This window comes from Dasypus novemcinctus, chromosome 6 (genome assembly GCF_030445035.2).
Source record: "Dasypus novemcinctus isolate mDasNov1 chromosome 6, mDasNov1.1.hap2, whole genome shotgun sequence".
NCBI lineage: Eukaryota > Metazoa > Chordata > Mammalia > Cingulata > Dasypodidae > Dasypus > Dasypus novemcinctus.
The window spans coordinates 72,008,869-72,022,365 of record NC_080678.1 but is presented as its reverse complement, the minus strand read 5'-3'; the positions used below and the strand labels follow the sequence as shown (position 1 = coordinate 72,022,365).

Genomic DNA, 13,497 nt, shown 5'->3' with positions numbered 1-13,497 from the left:
GTATCTTTTTCAGTTGTGATTAGGAAAGATTTCCTTAAGGCAAAATAAAAGAGGAAACACTTAAGGTCTTGGAACTCCTTGGGATTTTTACTGTCAAAAGCTTTGGTTTGTATCCAAATAGTCACCTAAATTGCCTTATAGCAAGAAAGGTTTCTCCTTGAGATACAGGTAGTTTTGAAGCTGAGTTAGTTAATTCCATTTTCCAAACTTTGATTTTTATAGCAAAGCCACAGTGTCTTTAAGATGGTGGAATTTTGTTTCTCTTTCCAAATTTTTAGAACAATATCATGGATATAAGGTAAGACACTTGGCTTTTAGTCAAGCTACATTTACTGGGAAACTGTGATAATCATAGAAAAATGCACACAATATATCCTTTCTTCCTTTTCCTCTCCTGCCTCCCTTCATGCCCAAGATATGGGTGAAATCCTTAATGTGAAAGATGTCGTCTTTAAAGGAATCAATGACCTTAGAGTCACTTTTTAATAAAAGTAGTGGAGACCAGGAGAAATTTACTGAAATGTGCATTTTTGTAGTACTTCTTACTTCCTTTTCCTACTCCCTTCCCCCAGGGAGCTTTCACTGAAGCAGCTTGGATTTTATTTGTGCTTCAGGCTGGAGGCGGAGGTGGGGAGTACAGGGGGGTGGAGCTCCAAGACCAGATGCATCCCAATCATTTTAAATGCTGTTTGAAGTGAAAGAGCTGGTAAAAAAAAACTGTATATTCAAATCCTAACTATGCTGATTTTGGAAGAATAATCCACACATTTGGTTAAAAGAAAATATGGGTTGTAAATATGCTTTCCGGCTACAGTTTACTTTATCACAGTAATCTCTTCTTTATCTCAGCAGAAATTTTTATACCCATGTTTCTTTGATTATACCCTTTTGAAAATAAACAACTTGGGGCTTAATATTTTGGGATTTTTTTCATATTATCCCATGTAGATCTAGCTCATTCCTTTTTTAACAGATATAAAATTTTATCATGGATAAAAAGCATTACTTTATGTTGTAATATTGACACTAATATTTACACCCAAAGACCATTGTGATGATGACTCTACTACATAGTATTGATATATAGCCCCTCACATTTTGAGGCTACAACCAAGAAAATAGTCATTAGAAATTTTTGCTTTTCTTTTTCTCTCTCTCAACAGACTTTCAAACCTCTGGTTGAGAAAAGTTTACCCACCTCACTTACTGCAGTAGAATTCCTTGTAGATAAACAACTGGATTTTTTAACTGAAGATAGTGCCTTTCAGCCTTACCAGGTAAGAAATTTTAGGCTACTTTTTAACATCATAACTATCCATTAAACTTCATTGATGTTCAGATACTTTTTTACATATTACATTCCAGCTAACATATAGGTGTACAACACAGTACATTCATCCGATTATAGGATAGGTAACTCATTTATTTATTCAACAAATACATATTGAGTATCTACCCTGAGCTAGGCTGTGAGTTCTATGTCTAGAAAATCATAAGTCAACTAAATTAAATAAATCACGCCATTGTGAAACTTACGTTCTAAATAATGTTAACTCTTCGAAAATAACTGGTTGTATATTAGCATAAATTGTCTCTAACTCTAAAGGTTAAAGAATTGGGTTAACTAACATAATTAAATGAGATTAGTATTTACTATATGTGTAAATATCAGTTTAGCATAATAGCAATTCTTTTTAAGGGGGAATTTTCCTTAAATTGTCATTAAATGAATGAATCTCTTTCTACATTTTCGTTTCCTCATTTGCAATTTCCTCATGGAAAGACGTTTTTAGTAGGCTGTTAGAATGAAAGCATATGAAGAAAATCATATCAAAATTATTGAGCTAAATGTTTTTTTAAAATTTTCTATTGTTTTAACAGAATTTTGAAGGTATAAGTAAAAAGGCACAGAAAATTTTTTCTTTTATATTGAGACTTTGAATTAAGTATATATTTTGTATGTTTATTTTTACTGAAATTTTTAAAACAGTGTAGTTATTTCATTAAAAGAAAAGGATGAGTGAGCTAGTTTGACCTTTTTTTAATGGAGTGGAAAGTCAATACTCTTTTCATTTCAGCCTAGAAACTGTTTTTCAAAAAATAAAAAGGTAGAGCCACTGTTTCCATGGAAAGAACGAGGGCTTGAGTTAATGAGCAGTGATTTGTTGTGTGTGGAGGTATACTACTTAGGGAATTAGAGTGGTTTAGTGCCTCTTCTATTAGGGCTACCAAAATGAGCTGATAGTCCCCTTGGTATAAATGTTATTTCACTATTTTGAAGTCTACATAGATGTGCTTTTGTCTTTCCACGTTATCTTCATTATTTCACCAAATGGTCTAACTTTTTGTACTTAGAGCTTTTCCTCTTTGTTTATAGTATTTATAGCTAAAAATTCATAACAGGTCATAGTTTTTAACAGTGGAAATGTTGGAGCTTTTCCCTTGGCTTTATTTTAATTGTGAATGCTGTTTGGCTTATTTTAGACACTAACATTTGTTTCATTTCTGACACTCTTAAATGGAGTTAAACCAAGTCTATCTAGGTGAAATCAAGGAACCTTCCAGCTCTTCATATTTAATTCTGTCTTTGTTTATTATCGTTTTGGACATTTCAGCTTGGATTTGATTTTGAGACATGAAATCATTATGTAGAAATTACTTTAAAAAATAAACTCTTGCCAGGTAACCTAAAATCTACAATATTTTTATTAAAATAGTTATAATTGAAAGAATGTGCTGACATTTTATAAGCTTTTACTTTGAGAATTTTTAACATTTTAAAACTGTGTACTTTCAGATTCTGTGTTTTTTTGTTTTTAATTAAAAATAAAGGCATAAGAGAGAGTGTCTTGTGCAGTTTGCTAAGTTGTATGGTTTTCCATGTTAGTAAGCTAATTAGATTGTTCTGCTAGTATTTATATGTTGACCTCTGATTAAGAAGGGTATTATATCTTCCAGAGGTGAACTTGCTGGGTTGATATTTAAACCAAATTTGTTTCCTAAATTATGTGAACTAATTTTCAATTCTAAGAATCAGAAGGGTTCTGCACTTAACTAGATTTAGATCCAGATCCAGTTTGCCTTAATTTTAGTACTTTCATGAGCTTTAGAAGTAATAGATGGTTTACAAAAGAGCTTTTTCAGATTTATTCTAATTTTTATAATTAGGTGTTTTGTGTATTTTTGACATTTTAAAAATTGGTTTAAAATATAAAAATATTTTTCCCAATATGTAGATGATATTCTCACTGTAGAATTCTCAATGAAAATTTACTCCAGAGTTCTAGGATGGCTCAGTGTAGTTTTTCAAATTTATTTATTTAAATGAATTTGTGAAGTACAGACACCTTCTAGGTGAAGGAAAATTTTAATAGTTCATGTAATTATAGAGTGGCTATATCCCAGAATACTTTTCTCTAACCAGTTGTCCAAACAGTACATCAAATTCCTTGGCATCTTAAAAATGGCAGCTGTTAATGGCATAGCTTTTGAAAATAGTGCTTTGACATATCTCAACCTTAGGATAACCTATGTAAATTCTATGTAAATCAAAGCGTTTGGGGGAAACTTTTAACAAGTGATTTTTTAAAAATTGTTTCCCCATTCTTTTTTCTCACTTCTTTAAAGTTCACGAGGCAGTTTCTTCTGAATTTGGGGCTCTTTATCCTTAATTATTTATTTATTTTTTGCAAATTTAAAATTTTTAAAAATTTCTCTCCCTTCTCCCGCCCCCCAGTTGTCTAATCTCTGTGTCCATTTGCTGTGTACTCTTCTGTTCACTTGCATTCTTGTCAGCAGCACCGGGAATCTGCGTCTCTTCCTGCGTCTCTTCCTGCATCTCTTCCTGCGGCCTCATCTTGCTGTGTCAGCTCTCCACGCCCTTGGTGCCACTCGGGGCAGGCTGTACCCTTTTCAGGCTGGGCTGCTCTCCCCACGGGGCACACTCCCTGCGCTTGGGGCTCCCCCACGTGGGGGACACCCCTGCATGGCACTGCACTCCTTGCATGCACCAGCACCGTGCATGGGCCATCTCACCACACAGGCCTCATATTTCAAACCCTAGACATCCCACGTGGTAGGTGGAAGTTCTATCTGTTGAGCCAAATCCGCTTCCCTCTTCATCCTTTTTAGACCTCTTAATTATGAGGATGGGCTAAAACTCTTATCTGGAAATGGCCTTTGTTTATATGGCTTTTAATCTGGAGTGATCAGTATGCATAAGGTTCATGTTTAAAAATTCCTACAAATGATGCTTTGCTTTAAACTTCATTGAATGTTTCTTGCAATGGAAAATCCTGAGCACTACCTTTTTCTGCTTGAGGTCTCAGCATTTTATTCCGTAGCAGTATACTCTCTTTAGTTTCCTTTATTAGTTGCACAGCCCTATTTTTTAATATATCACAATGATAACATGTAAGGTCATGGCTAAGAAACTAATGGCTCAAGATTAACACAGCTCCTTTCTTTTCTGCTACTGGTTTTGAATTTTACCCTTATCTGTCAGAATGATTTTCATGCAGTGACTATAGATGGCCATGTATTAAGTTGGTTGATTTGGTCAGTTTTTTAAGGCAACATGTAGTTAGGGGGCCTTAGCCATCATAGATCATAGTTTTTAGTATTTGGGAAAGAAAGTTAAATGAAAAAATGGAGCCAACGTTTTACAGACAATATAATAGATGCATATTAATTAAGTCACTGAAGCAGTGTAACCTGATATTGTTAATTGTGTGTATTCCTCCTGTGCACACAAACACATTTCTACTTCCTCCTTTTAGGTTTTCTGATATGCCTGGCTGCAGTTAACTTTCTGTGAAGTAGAGGGGGAAGGGAAAATGGAGGAAATGGGCAGGAACTCTTTAGATTTTACTATATCTTTCAGCTGGCTGGGAAGGAGGAAAAAAATAGCTGCTTCTTAAAGATGCTACTTTAGAGTTGTTCTCTGTTTTGGAGTTACTGTAATTTCTAAGGTAATGTTGCTTTAAACATTTAAGTTTTGTTGCTTAATAGAGACAAGACTTGTCCTTTGGAACATGGTTTCATGAGTTTATTTTTTTTCTAAATACTTCTCATTTATTTAAGTTTTTATCAAATTCATGTAAAACCAGTTTGATAAGGTAATATGAACATTCAACTTTCAGCATGATTTTGATATCTTGTCCTGCATTTTGGCTACTGGCTATGCACTCACCTGTAGTTTTCAAATTGGTTGCTTTGTAGAATATATAGAAGAGATTATGTCTTACCTGAGAGTTGTATATGACTCATATAAATTAGTGTGAGTTGGTGTGGCTTGTTAGTCCAGTATTTTCTAGAAATCAAAGTCCTTTGCTTTTAAATGTAATAAAGGAATAATGCTAAGGGTACTAGTAAAATCCTTAGGAGTTTGATGCAAAATGTGCATGTTCAAAATTATACCTCATGTTTATCTTATAATATGTTAAAATTCAATGTAGTGATAAGGTTTTTTTCCTTAGAATAAGGTAGAATCACAAATCCCCTAGATATGAAGGAATAATCCTATTTGAAAATCCTGCTCATGAGTTGATAAAAGCTTAGAAATAAGTATTAATACTAAGTTATTATCCTAGTGTATAGACGTTGAACTGCTAAATACTAGATAAAGTATTGTTGTGCTGTGAATTGCTGGTTGAAGGAAAAGGTTAAGGGTAGAGTAAACCTAAATATTTTATTAAGAAGGTGCTTGGATTAAAGATTGCCTAAAGTACTTGAACAGAGAAGAATCTTAGGTTATCTACTAAGTAAAAAAGTCTGGACTGAGCCAGATCTGTAGATCGGAAAGCCCTCATTGAGAAAGTTGTTTTTCCTGTTAAATCCTCTTTAACCCATACTTGTGCTATCATTGATTATGTAAATTTATTGACTTGTTTTAGATTATTCCTAAAGTAGTAGTTCCACATGTCTGATTTACTAGAAATAGCTCAAAGGACTGCATAGGATAAGTTATCAGTAGTTTAGAGAATGAAGTGTAACAGACTTGTATTTTTCTTTTTTTAAAGTTTTTGTTATTACCCCATGGAGTTTGGAATTGTTTCACAACTAGAAAGAGATAATGTGAGTGAGTTGAAATTTAGCCTCTAATCAGCCAAGGTGAACAGTTAACTTGCTTGGTTGTTACTAGCCAAATGTTATATACTTACTTGAATTAAATATTTGGCATCGTGGTCCACTGAGTTTGAAAATTCTTTTGATGATTTGGCTTATATGCTTATTGATTCCACTGTGTGCTATGATGATATTGCTAAGATTGCAGAAGGGAGTAAACAGAGAACTTATTGTAACTATTGCATTGCTGGGGGTAAGGACGGCCTTTTCAAACTTCTTTACGTAACCTCACTCCAATTTATAGTACAGATGTATTACTTTAGGGCATTTTTGGACTATAACTTTCCAATATTAGAAATGGGAATTTGACTTTGCACAGTATTTATTAGTTACTTATGTAATTGTTTCTGTCACTCTAAGATTTATTATTTTTTGGGTATCAAGTTATTGCTCTCCCACTCATTTTACAAATAGAATAAGCAAAAAAAATTTTAACTGGGAGAAACTGCCCAGCAAACTGTTTTTAAGGTAGAATTTTCCCCTCACACATTTTCAGCAATGGTGACTGTGAATTCATTACTGAGGGATGTGTTTTATAGGAATTTCTAAGAAACCGTGGAAGCTTTTCTTCTGTTAGGATATAGGAATGGAGACCCTAAGAATGAGGATATCTGCAGAGTTGTGAAGGTAGGGAGAGCAGAGGAGCTCAGATTAAAGGGGAAAAGGGGTCTGGTCCACTGACTGTTCACTTACTTCATGCTTCCCTAAAAAGAAGTCTTTAAATGGAAATTTTATGCTTAGACTTCCTCCTTTCCTTTGACTTTCCCTTGTAAATTTGAGACGTGGGGCTTTGGAAACTTTAAGACTTCCAGACTCAGTTCATTTAACAAGTAAATTCTGTGTTTCTCTAGTCACAGCACCTTCCAACTTGTTTAATGGTTTTGTTTTTTTTTTTTTAATCCAAGACTGTCTTTTTAAAATTTTGTTTATTTTATTTTTTTATTTCTCTCCCTCCCCCCCTCTCCCCCCCCAGTTGTCTGTTCTCTGTATCTATTTTTGCTGTGTGTTCTTCTTTGTTGGCTTCTGTTGTTATCAGCGGCATGGGAATCTGTGTTTCTTTTTGTTGCATCATCTTGTTGTGTCAGCTCTTGGTGTGTGTGGCACCATTCCTGGGCAGGCTGAACTTTCTTTTCGCATTGGGCGGCTCTCCTTATGGGGCTCACTCCTTGCGCGTGGGGCTCCCATGCAGGGCACTCCTTGCACGCATCAGCACTGCACATGGGCCAGCTCCACACCAGTCAAGGAGGCCAGGAGTTTGAACCGCGGACCTCCCATGTGGTAGACGGATGCCCTAACCACTGGGCCAAGTCCGCTTCCCATATTTAATGATTTTTAAAAGTTGATAAAAGCATGTCATAGTCCTTATTCTATTTTTGAGGAGATTACAATCTGACAGTTTATATAAAAAATTTCCTTGAAGTAGACTTGATTTAAGGAACCAAAAACACATAGTAAAGACTTAAAACATACAAAGAAGAGAAAAGTGAATAGAGACTGGAATAGTAAATCTCATGAAGGAGGTAAAACTTGAATGGGATTCACTTGAATGGAAATAGATCCAGGCATGTGGCAGGAGAGAAGAGTATAATTTATGATGAGGTAGATTTAAGATGCAGTAGTGTATCAGCCTTACTAGAAAAGAGAGTTTGAGTTTGAATAGTAGACATATACTAGATAAGTATAATAGGGTCAGATAAGAGAAGAAAGGATTGTTCGGTACTAAGTATCTTTTTCTTGTCACCACCTGTATCACTGGCAGCTTTGAAACAAGGAAGTAACAATTTTCTAAGTAACAGTGGCATGCTGGTTATTGTAATATATGAGAAGCAGCTAATATGTTGGATTTTCACTAGTCTTTTATCCAATAGATTCAGGCAGGCAAAGTGGCTGAGAGAGTAACTTTGTGGGGGAGGACGGGTGGGAGGTGAGGGTAGCAGGCATTCCATCACTGAGCTACATCCACTCCCCAATGAGAGTTGGTTTTTTCATTTGTTTGTTTTTAGGCGGTACCAGGTCATGAACCTGGGACCTCATACATGGGAAGCAGGTGCTCAACCAGTTGAGCTACATCCACTCCCTGAGAAAGAATTTTGAAGACAAATGAGAGTTCAAATACTAGCTTTGCTCTGTGACGTTTAGCTGTAATAGTCTAAATCCATTATAAATAAATGGTTTTCTAGATTCCGTCTTCCTCAGGGTTGTTTAAAAGTTAGATGATATTAAATCTAATATATTAAATATAATGATGATAAAAGTTAGAGCTTATTGCTGTTGAAACTGCTCAGCAGAAGGTGGCTATTATCTGGAATTGTTCTAAATTTCCCTTTTCATAGATGGTGTTTTAAACCTTTTTGGGGCTATTTGAAACTCCTTTCTCTTCCTACCATTCACACACTCATTCATCATTTCTCTCCCTCTCTTTCTTTTAACAATGTCTTAAATTTGTCTTGTCTAGAATTCTTACCATTCTTTCCACAGCTTGTGCTAGATAAGCTCTTTCAGCTGTTGCTATAACCCATGGTCATTATATAACAAAATTCTTTGCAATATGTTTCTTTTTCTTTACCTTGTCCCCCCAAATACCCACCACCTCTTTTTTTTTTTAAAGAAGGTATGGGTTAAGATTTCATAGTGACTTCTTCAACTGTTATTTTACGGGAAAGATAACTCCAGGACTCTACTGTATATTATCCTTCATAATACATCCTTGCCTTTTTTCTTCAGAGGAGAGTCATATCCAGTTGCTGCGGATAGTTATTTTTATCTCAAAAAGTATAAATGATATTCAGTAAGTTACAGAGTTTTCTTCCTTTAGTTCTGGGTAGTGTTGCTAAGAGGGAGAAGCTGTGTGGTTTTTATTAGTACAGTTTGGAAGTCCTCTAAACTAAATAAGAGTTAGTCTAAATGACCTCCAAAATTCCTTCCCAAGTCAGAACCATAATTCTGTGAATTGGCCCCAGGTAGAAAAAGAAAGCCATCTCTGACCAATATTATACTCATCAAGATAAGCCCTGACTAATTAGTCTCAGGATAGAGGGACATTATCTCAAAGGAGCAAATTTGTAAATCAGACAGCACCAGATACAAAACTGGAATTAACAGGATTGTTTGGTTTAACAATACTCACTCAGAACTTTTCTGTATTTTTCTATGTCTTCATCTTGATTTGGAAAGTTGAACACATTCCCAGTTATTGCCTGCATTTTCATAGGCATATCCCTTTTCCATTTCACCTTGCCTTTATATTAGCATTTGATTAAAATTTAGAGGTGCCTTGTTGAACTAAAGTCAGTAAAAATGTGGTCTGTGGATCATAGGATATATACTGTGCCAGGAGTGTAGAAAATAAAGTATCATAGTCATAGCTGTTAACTGGCTGCTGATGAATTATTCGCTTGGTAGGATCAGCATCTGTGGGTAGGCATGGCCTGGGTTTGGTCTGGGAGATGGGACCAGAGCAGGAAGCTGCTATTGTGTACTTCTTGGCTTTAGTCCATTTCTAGTTAAAAGTGACAGCTTGCAATAGCAGAGCCAAGCTGAAGGCTGGATAGTAGGATTGACTATAAGAAAAGGGGAACCAGTAACTGAAAACAGAGTCATTGTACTTCTGTATTTAAATTTTCTAAAATTTAAAGTTGGTAATCATGTTTAAATATTCAGTAATTTTGTTATACATTCTATTTAAACGGTCTTTTTATCTCCCATCTGCGTGATTTTATGTAGCCACAATTTCAAAAATAGTTATGAAACATGCTTATTAAAGTCTCACATCAGGTATTTTGACTTACCCAAATGCATATCTGCTGTCATCAAAAAGGGAGTTCTTCATTTGTAAAAACTGGTTGCAAAACTTGGTGTGTTGAAAGTGTATCCATGGAGTCCAGGAACATATTATTTTGACTGAAATTTGGCCCAAGTGTGAGCTATTCTGCAAGACTCAAATTAAAAACATTTATAAGTCACAGTCTGCAGTAGTTCTCTCCTGGTTCCAAGTCTGCTGTGATCATATGCTGAAAAATCTGCCAGTCTCTCTTAATTTTTTTCGGCTTGCTGTTACACATTTAAAGTATGTGAACTTATGTGTGTAGACATCATATTCCAAAGATTATAAGTCATTGTTAATTACCACTGAGAAAGAACCTCTAGTTTCTTTTTGCCACCTTCCTTATGCCCAACTGCAAATTCTTAAAGCCCAGCCATATTATTTAAAAATTCTCAAAATTAAAATTTTATTCCTCAGTGTAATGTCAGTATTTTACATTTGTAAAATTAGACAATTTCTAAACCATTTCCAAGTGCATATTTTAGTGGATTCTTATTTTAACCATATGAGAAAAATTGTATAATTGTATAATTATTGTATAATTATCCTAATTTTTTGTAATACTGTCAGTATACCTCAGGGGTTCTTAACCAGGGGGTCCGTGGAAAGATTTCAGGGTATCTGTGAGCTTGAATTAAAAAAAATATGAACTTGTTATCTTTATTTTCTCTGACCTCTAACTGAAAGCTAGCATTTCCTTCTCTTATGAATATTTGCAATAAATAAATAACAGTATTCTTAATTTCACCTGATTAACAAAGGGATCCATGGAACAAAAAAGGTTAAGAACCCCTGGTGTACATATTTAATCTACACAGCTCTTTAAGAATTCTAACTTACAAAGGAGAAGGCTGAAGAAATAGAAACTCAAATAAAAGAAGAGGGAATTACTGTAAAGTTAAAACAATAAAACAGGCAATCGTGTGGACAGCCAACACAGGAAAGTATAGGTGAACCTTATTCCACCTGTAAATGGAAACTGGAAAACCAGGAACTCAGGTCACAAATTCCTCCTCTCCTCCCCCAGTCTCCTTTTAACAAACAGCTTTCTTCTGCTTACTTACAAGTTTTTCTTCTCATAATATTACTTTCTATGTGACTTTGGTGTGTCAAGAGTGGCAATCCACCCCCTTTCTTTACAATACCTTTTAGATCTAGTGTTTGTATTTCTTAATTAAAGTTAGAGATAGAAGGTTTACGGGAATAAAAGGGTGAAAGGAGAGGAAGGAAGAAATATGAGGAAGGGAGAGACTATATGGTAGCAGTTTTTACTGGCAAAAAAAAGTGAAGTTTAGGGACGTTGTGACCTGACAGCTAGGTTCATGCAACTAGTGAGTACCAGAACTGGAAATTGAACTCAAACTCAAAACTTTTGGTTCTCAGATGTTCTTACTATACTACCCTGCCTTTGTGAGCCATCAGATGGGAAGAGTCTCCTATTTGCTCATTATTCTTTTTCAATTTAGCACTTTTCTTCCAGTTCACATCTTTCTTAAATATCAAACCAAGTCTTTCCTTCATTTTATTGCCTGCAAAATTTCCCTAGACTTTCCACACTCAGTTCTCAAACTGTTTTCTAGATATACTTACCATTTTCAGTCTTAACTTGTTCCCTAGGCAGAGAATCCAAACAGATTAAGATTTGGCAGGCTACTGTTTTCTCAGCTGCTTAGTTTTTTCTATTGTGCATGTAGGTGTCCTGAAGGACCTGTATTTTGTCAGTTTAAAATGAAAAACAAATTCTTTAAAATGAAGCCCTGTGGGAAGTGGATGTGGCTCAATTGATAGAGCGTCCATCTACCATATGGAAGGTCCAGGGTTTGATCCCTAGGGCCTCCTGACCCGTGTGATAAGCTGGCCCATGCGCAGTCCTGCCACGTGCAAGGAGTGCCGTGCCACGCAGAGGCGCTGCCCAGTAGAGGTGCGCCTGGTAAGGAGAGCCGCCCCAACTGAAAAAAAGCACAGCTCGCCCAGGAGTGGCGCCCCACACATGGAGAGCTGATGCTGCAAGATGATGCTACAAAAAAGAGACGTAGTTTCCCGGTGCTGCCGGATAATGCAGTGGACACGGAAGAACACACAGCGAATGGACACAGAGAGCAGACAGCGGGGGGGGGGGGGGGGGGGAATAAATCTTTAAAAAAAATAATAAAATGAAGCCCTGTCACCTTCTTACCGAAGGGATTGTCTCTCAAAATCCTAAGTCTTCCAGGTTTTAGACTAAAGCAAAACAATACTAGCCCTTTGTCAATAAGTAGTATGAATGGGGCAGTTTATTTATCTCTTTGAGAACCTGTTAAGTTGCTTTTAGTAATATAAATACCCACCTTCTTAGAACCCATAATCTAATGGGAGAAATTTTCTGAAGCCGCAGATTAGTCTCCTGTCTTGTAAATTATTAGACAGGAGACCCGTTTTTTTTTTTTTTTTTTTTTAGAGAATTTCGTTTTAAGATACAAAGAAAAAGTTGATCCTGTGATTGCTGACTTATAGCTTGTAGTGTCATTCATTTATTGTTATGTGTCGCTCACTTCACCTGGATTCTGGGAATTTAAAGACGGATGAAATTCTTGCTTTTCATTCCGGTCAGGGGAGAATGTGAATTTAACTATAGTTACATGCCATAAGTTCGAAAATACAGGTGTATTCATTGTGTTTTGCACTGTGAAAGCAATTAATGAAGGAATAGTTAGTTTGTATTTGCCCTTTTCCCCTGAAAAGACAAGCATTGAGAAGTAAGTTGGGAAAGAGCTAACAGTGTTTCTCAAGCTGCTATTAGTATATAATTCTCTGTGGCATCTGTGGCTCTAGGACAGTAAATGCCTTAAGCACTTCCCCCCAGTCATGATAATGAAAAATAAAAAAGCCCCGTCACACATTTCCAGTGACCTTTATTAAGAACCACTGGGCTATGAATTAAGATAACTGAAAAGTGGAAGCTTTTAAGCAGTCTTGTCACATCAGCTAGAAGTGGACAAAGGACAGCAGAAAACTTAAGTGACCTTCTAGGTGCTGCCAGTATTCTAAATGTTAAAAAGGCTGTAGCCTTCCTTTCTGAAATAACCATAGCTCTACTTCCTTTTCTGAGTCTTGATACTGTGATGTTTTCTCTTAACTATCTAAAATCCCCTACCAATCCAGTTTAATTGCAGGTCAAATTTGTATATCACATACCTATCCTCTGAGCTCACTAGACCTAGATAATTTGATAAAGGTTATTAATTATACATGGGTAATCTGTTTCCCAAGGTCAGTTTGCACTTAAGTAGTGATAATATCCCAACTTACTTATAAGCGGTATAAAATACAAGGAATTTTTTAATCATTGCTTTACTAGATGCTCTTTGCCTGGGAGTCAAGTACTATACACGTATTAACATGTTATTGTTCCAAATTAACAGCCCTTCTACTGCCAACTTTGGAAATACCTTCTACAAAGGTTGGAATTCTGTGTAATAGAGATGAATAAACCCACTTTGTGTATATAAAGTTTTTAAGCCTAAAGGCCTTGAAGACTACCCAGAAACTTATTGCATAGATGTTATACC

General features: G+C 35.7%; 1 protein-coding gene across 23 annotated transcripts in view; it reads left to right on the top strand.

Annotated features, from left to right (window-relative positions):
• Positions 1-13,497, top strand: part of JMJD1C (jumonji domain containing 1C) — a 336,090-nt gene that overhangs the window by 242,584 nt on the left and 80,009 nt on the right. For 19 of the 23 annotated variants that reach the window (XM_071215817.1, XM_071215823.1, XM_071215821.1 and 16 more), the window contains one exon: positions 1,164-1,277. The exons of the other annotated variants lie outside the window; for them this stretch is intronic. Coding sequence is in view for 3 of the 19 variants with exons in the window: in XM_058298902.2 (XP_058154885.1) it covers positions 1,164-1,277 (114 nt within the window). In the remaining 16 variants the exon portion in view is untranslated. The remainder of the gene's footprint in view (positions 1-1,163; positions 1,278-13,497) is intronic. 23 annotated transcript variants of the gene reach the window in all.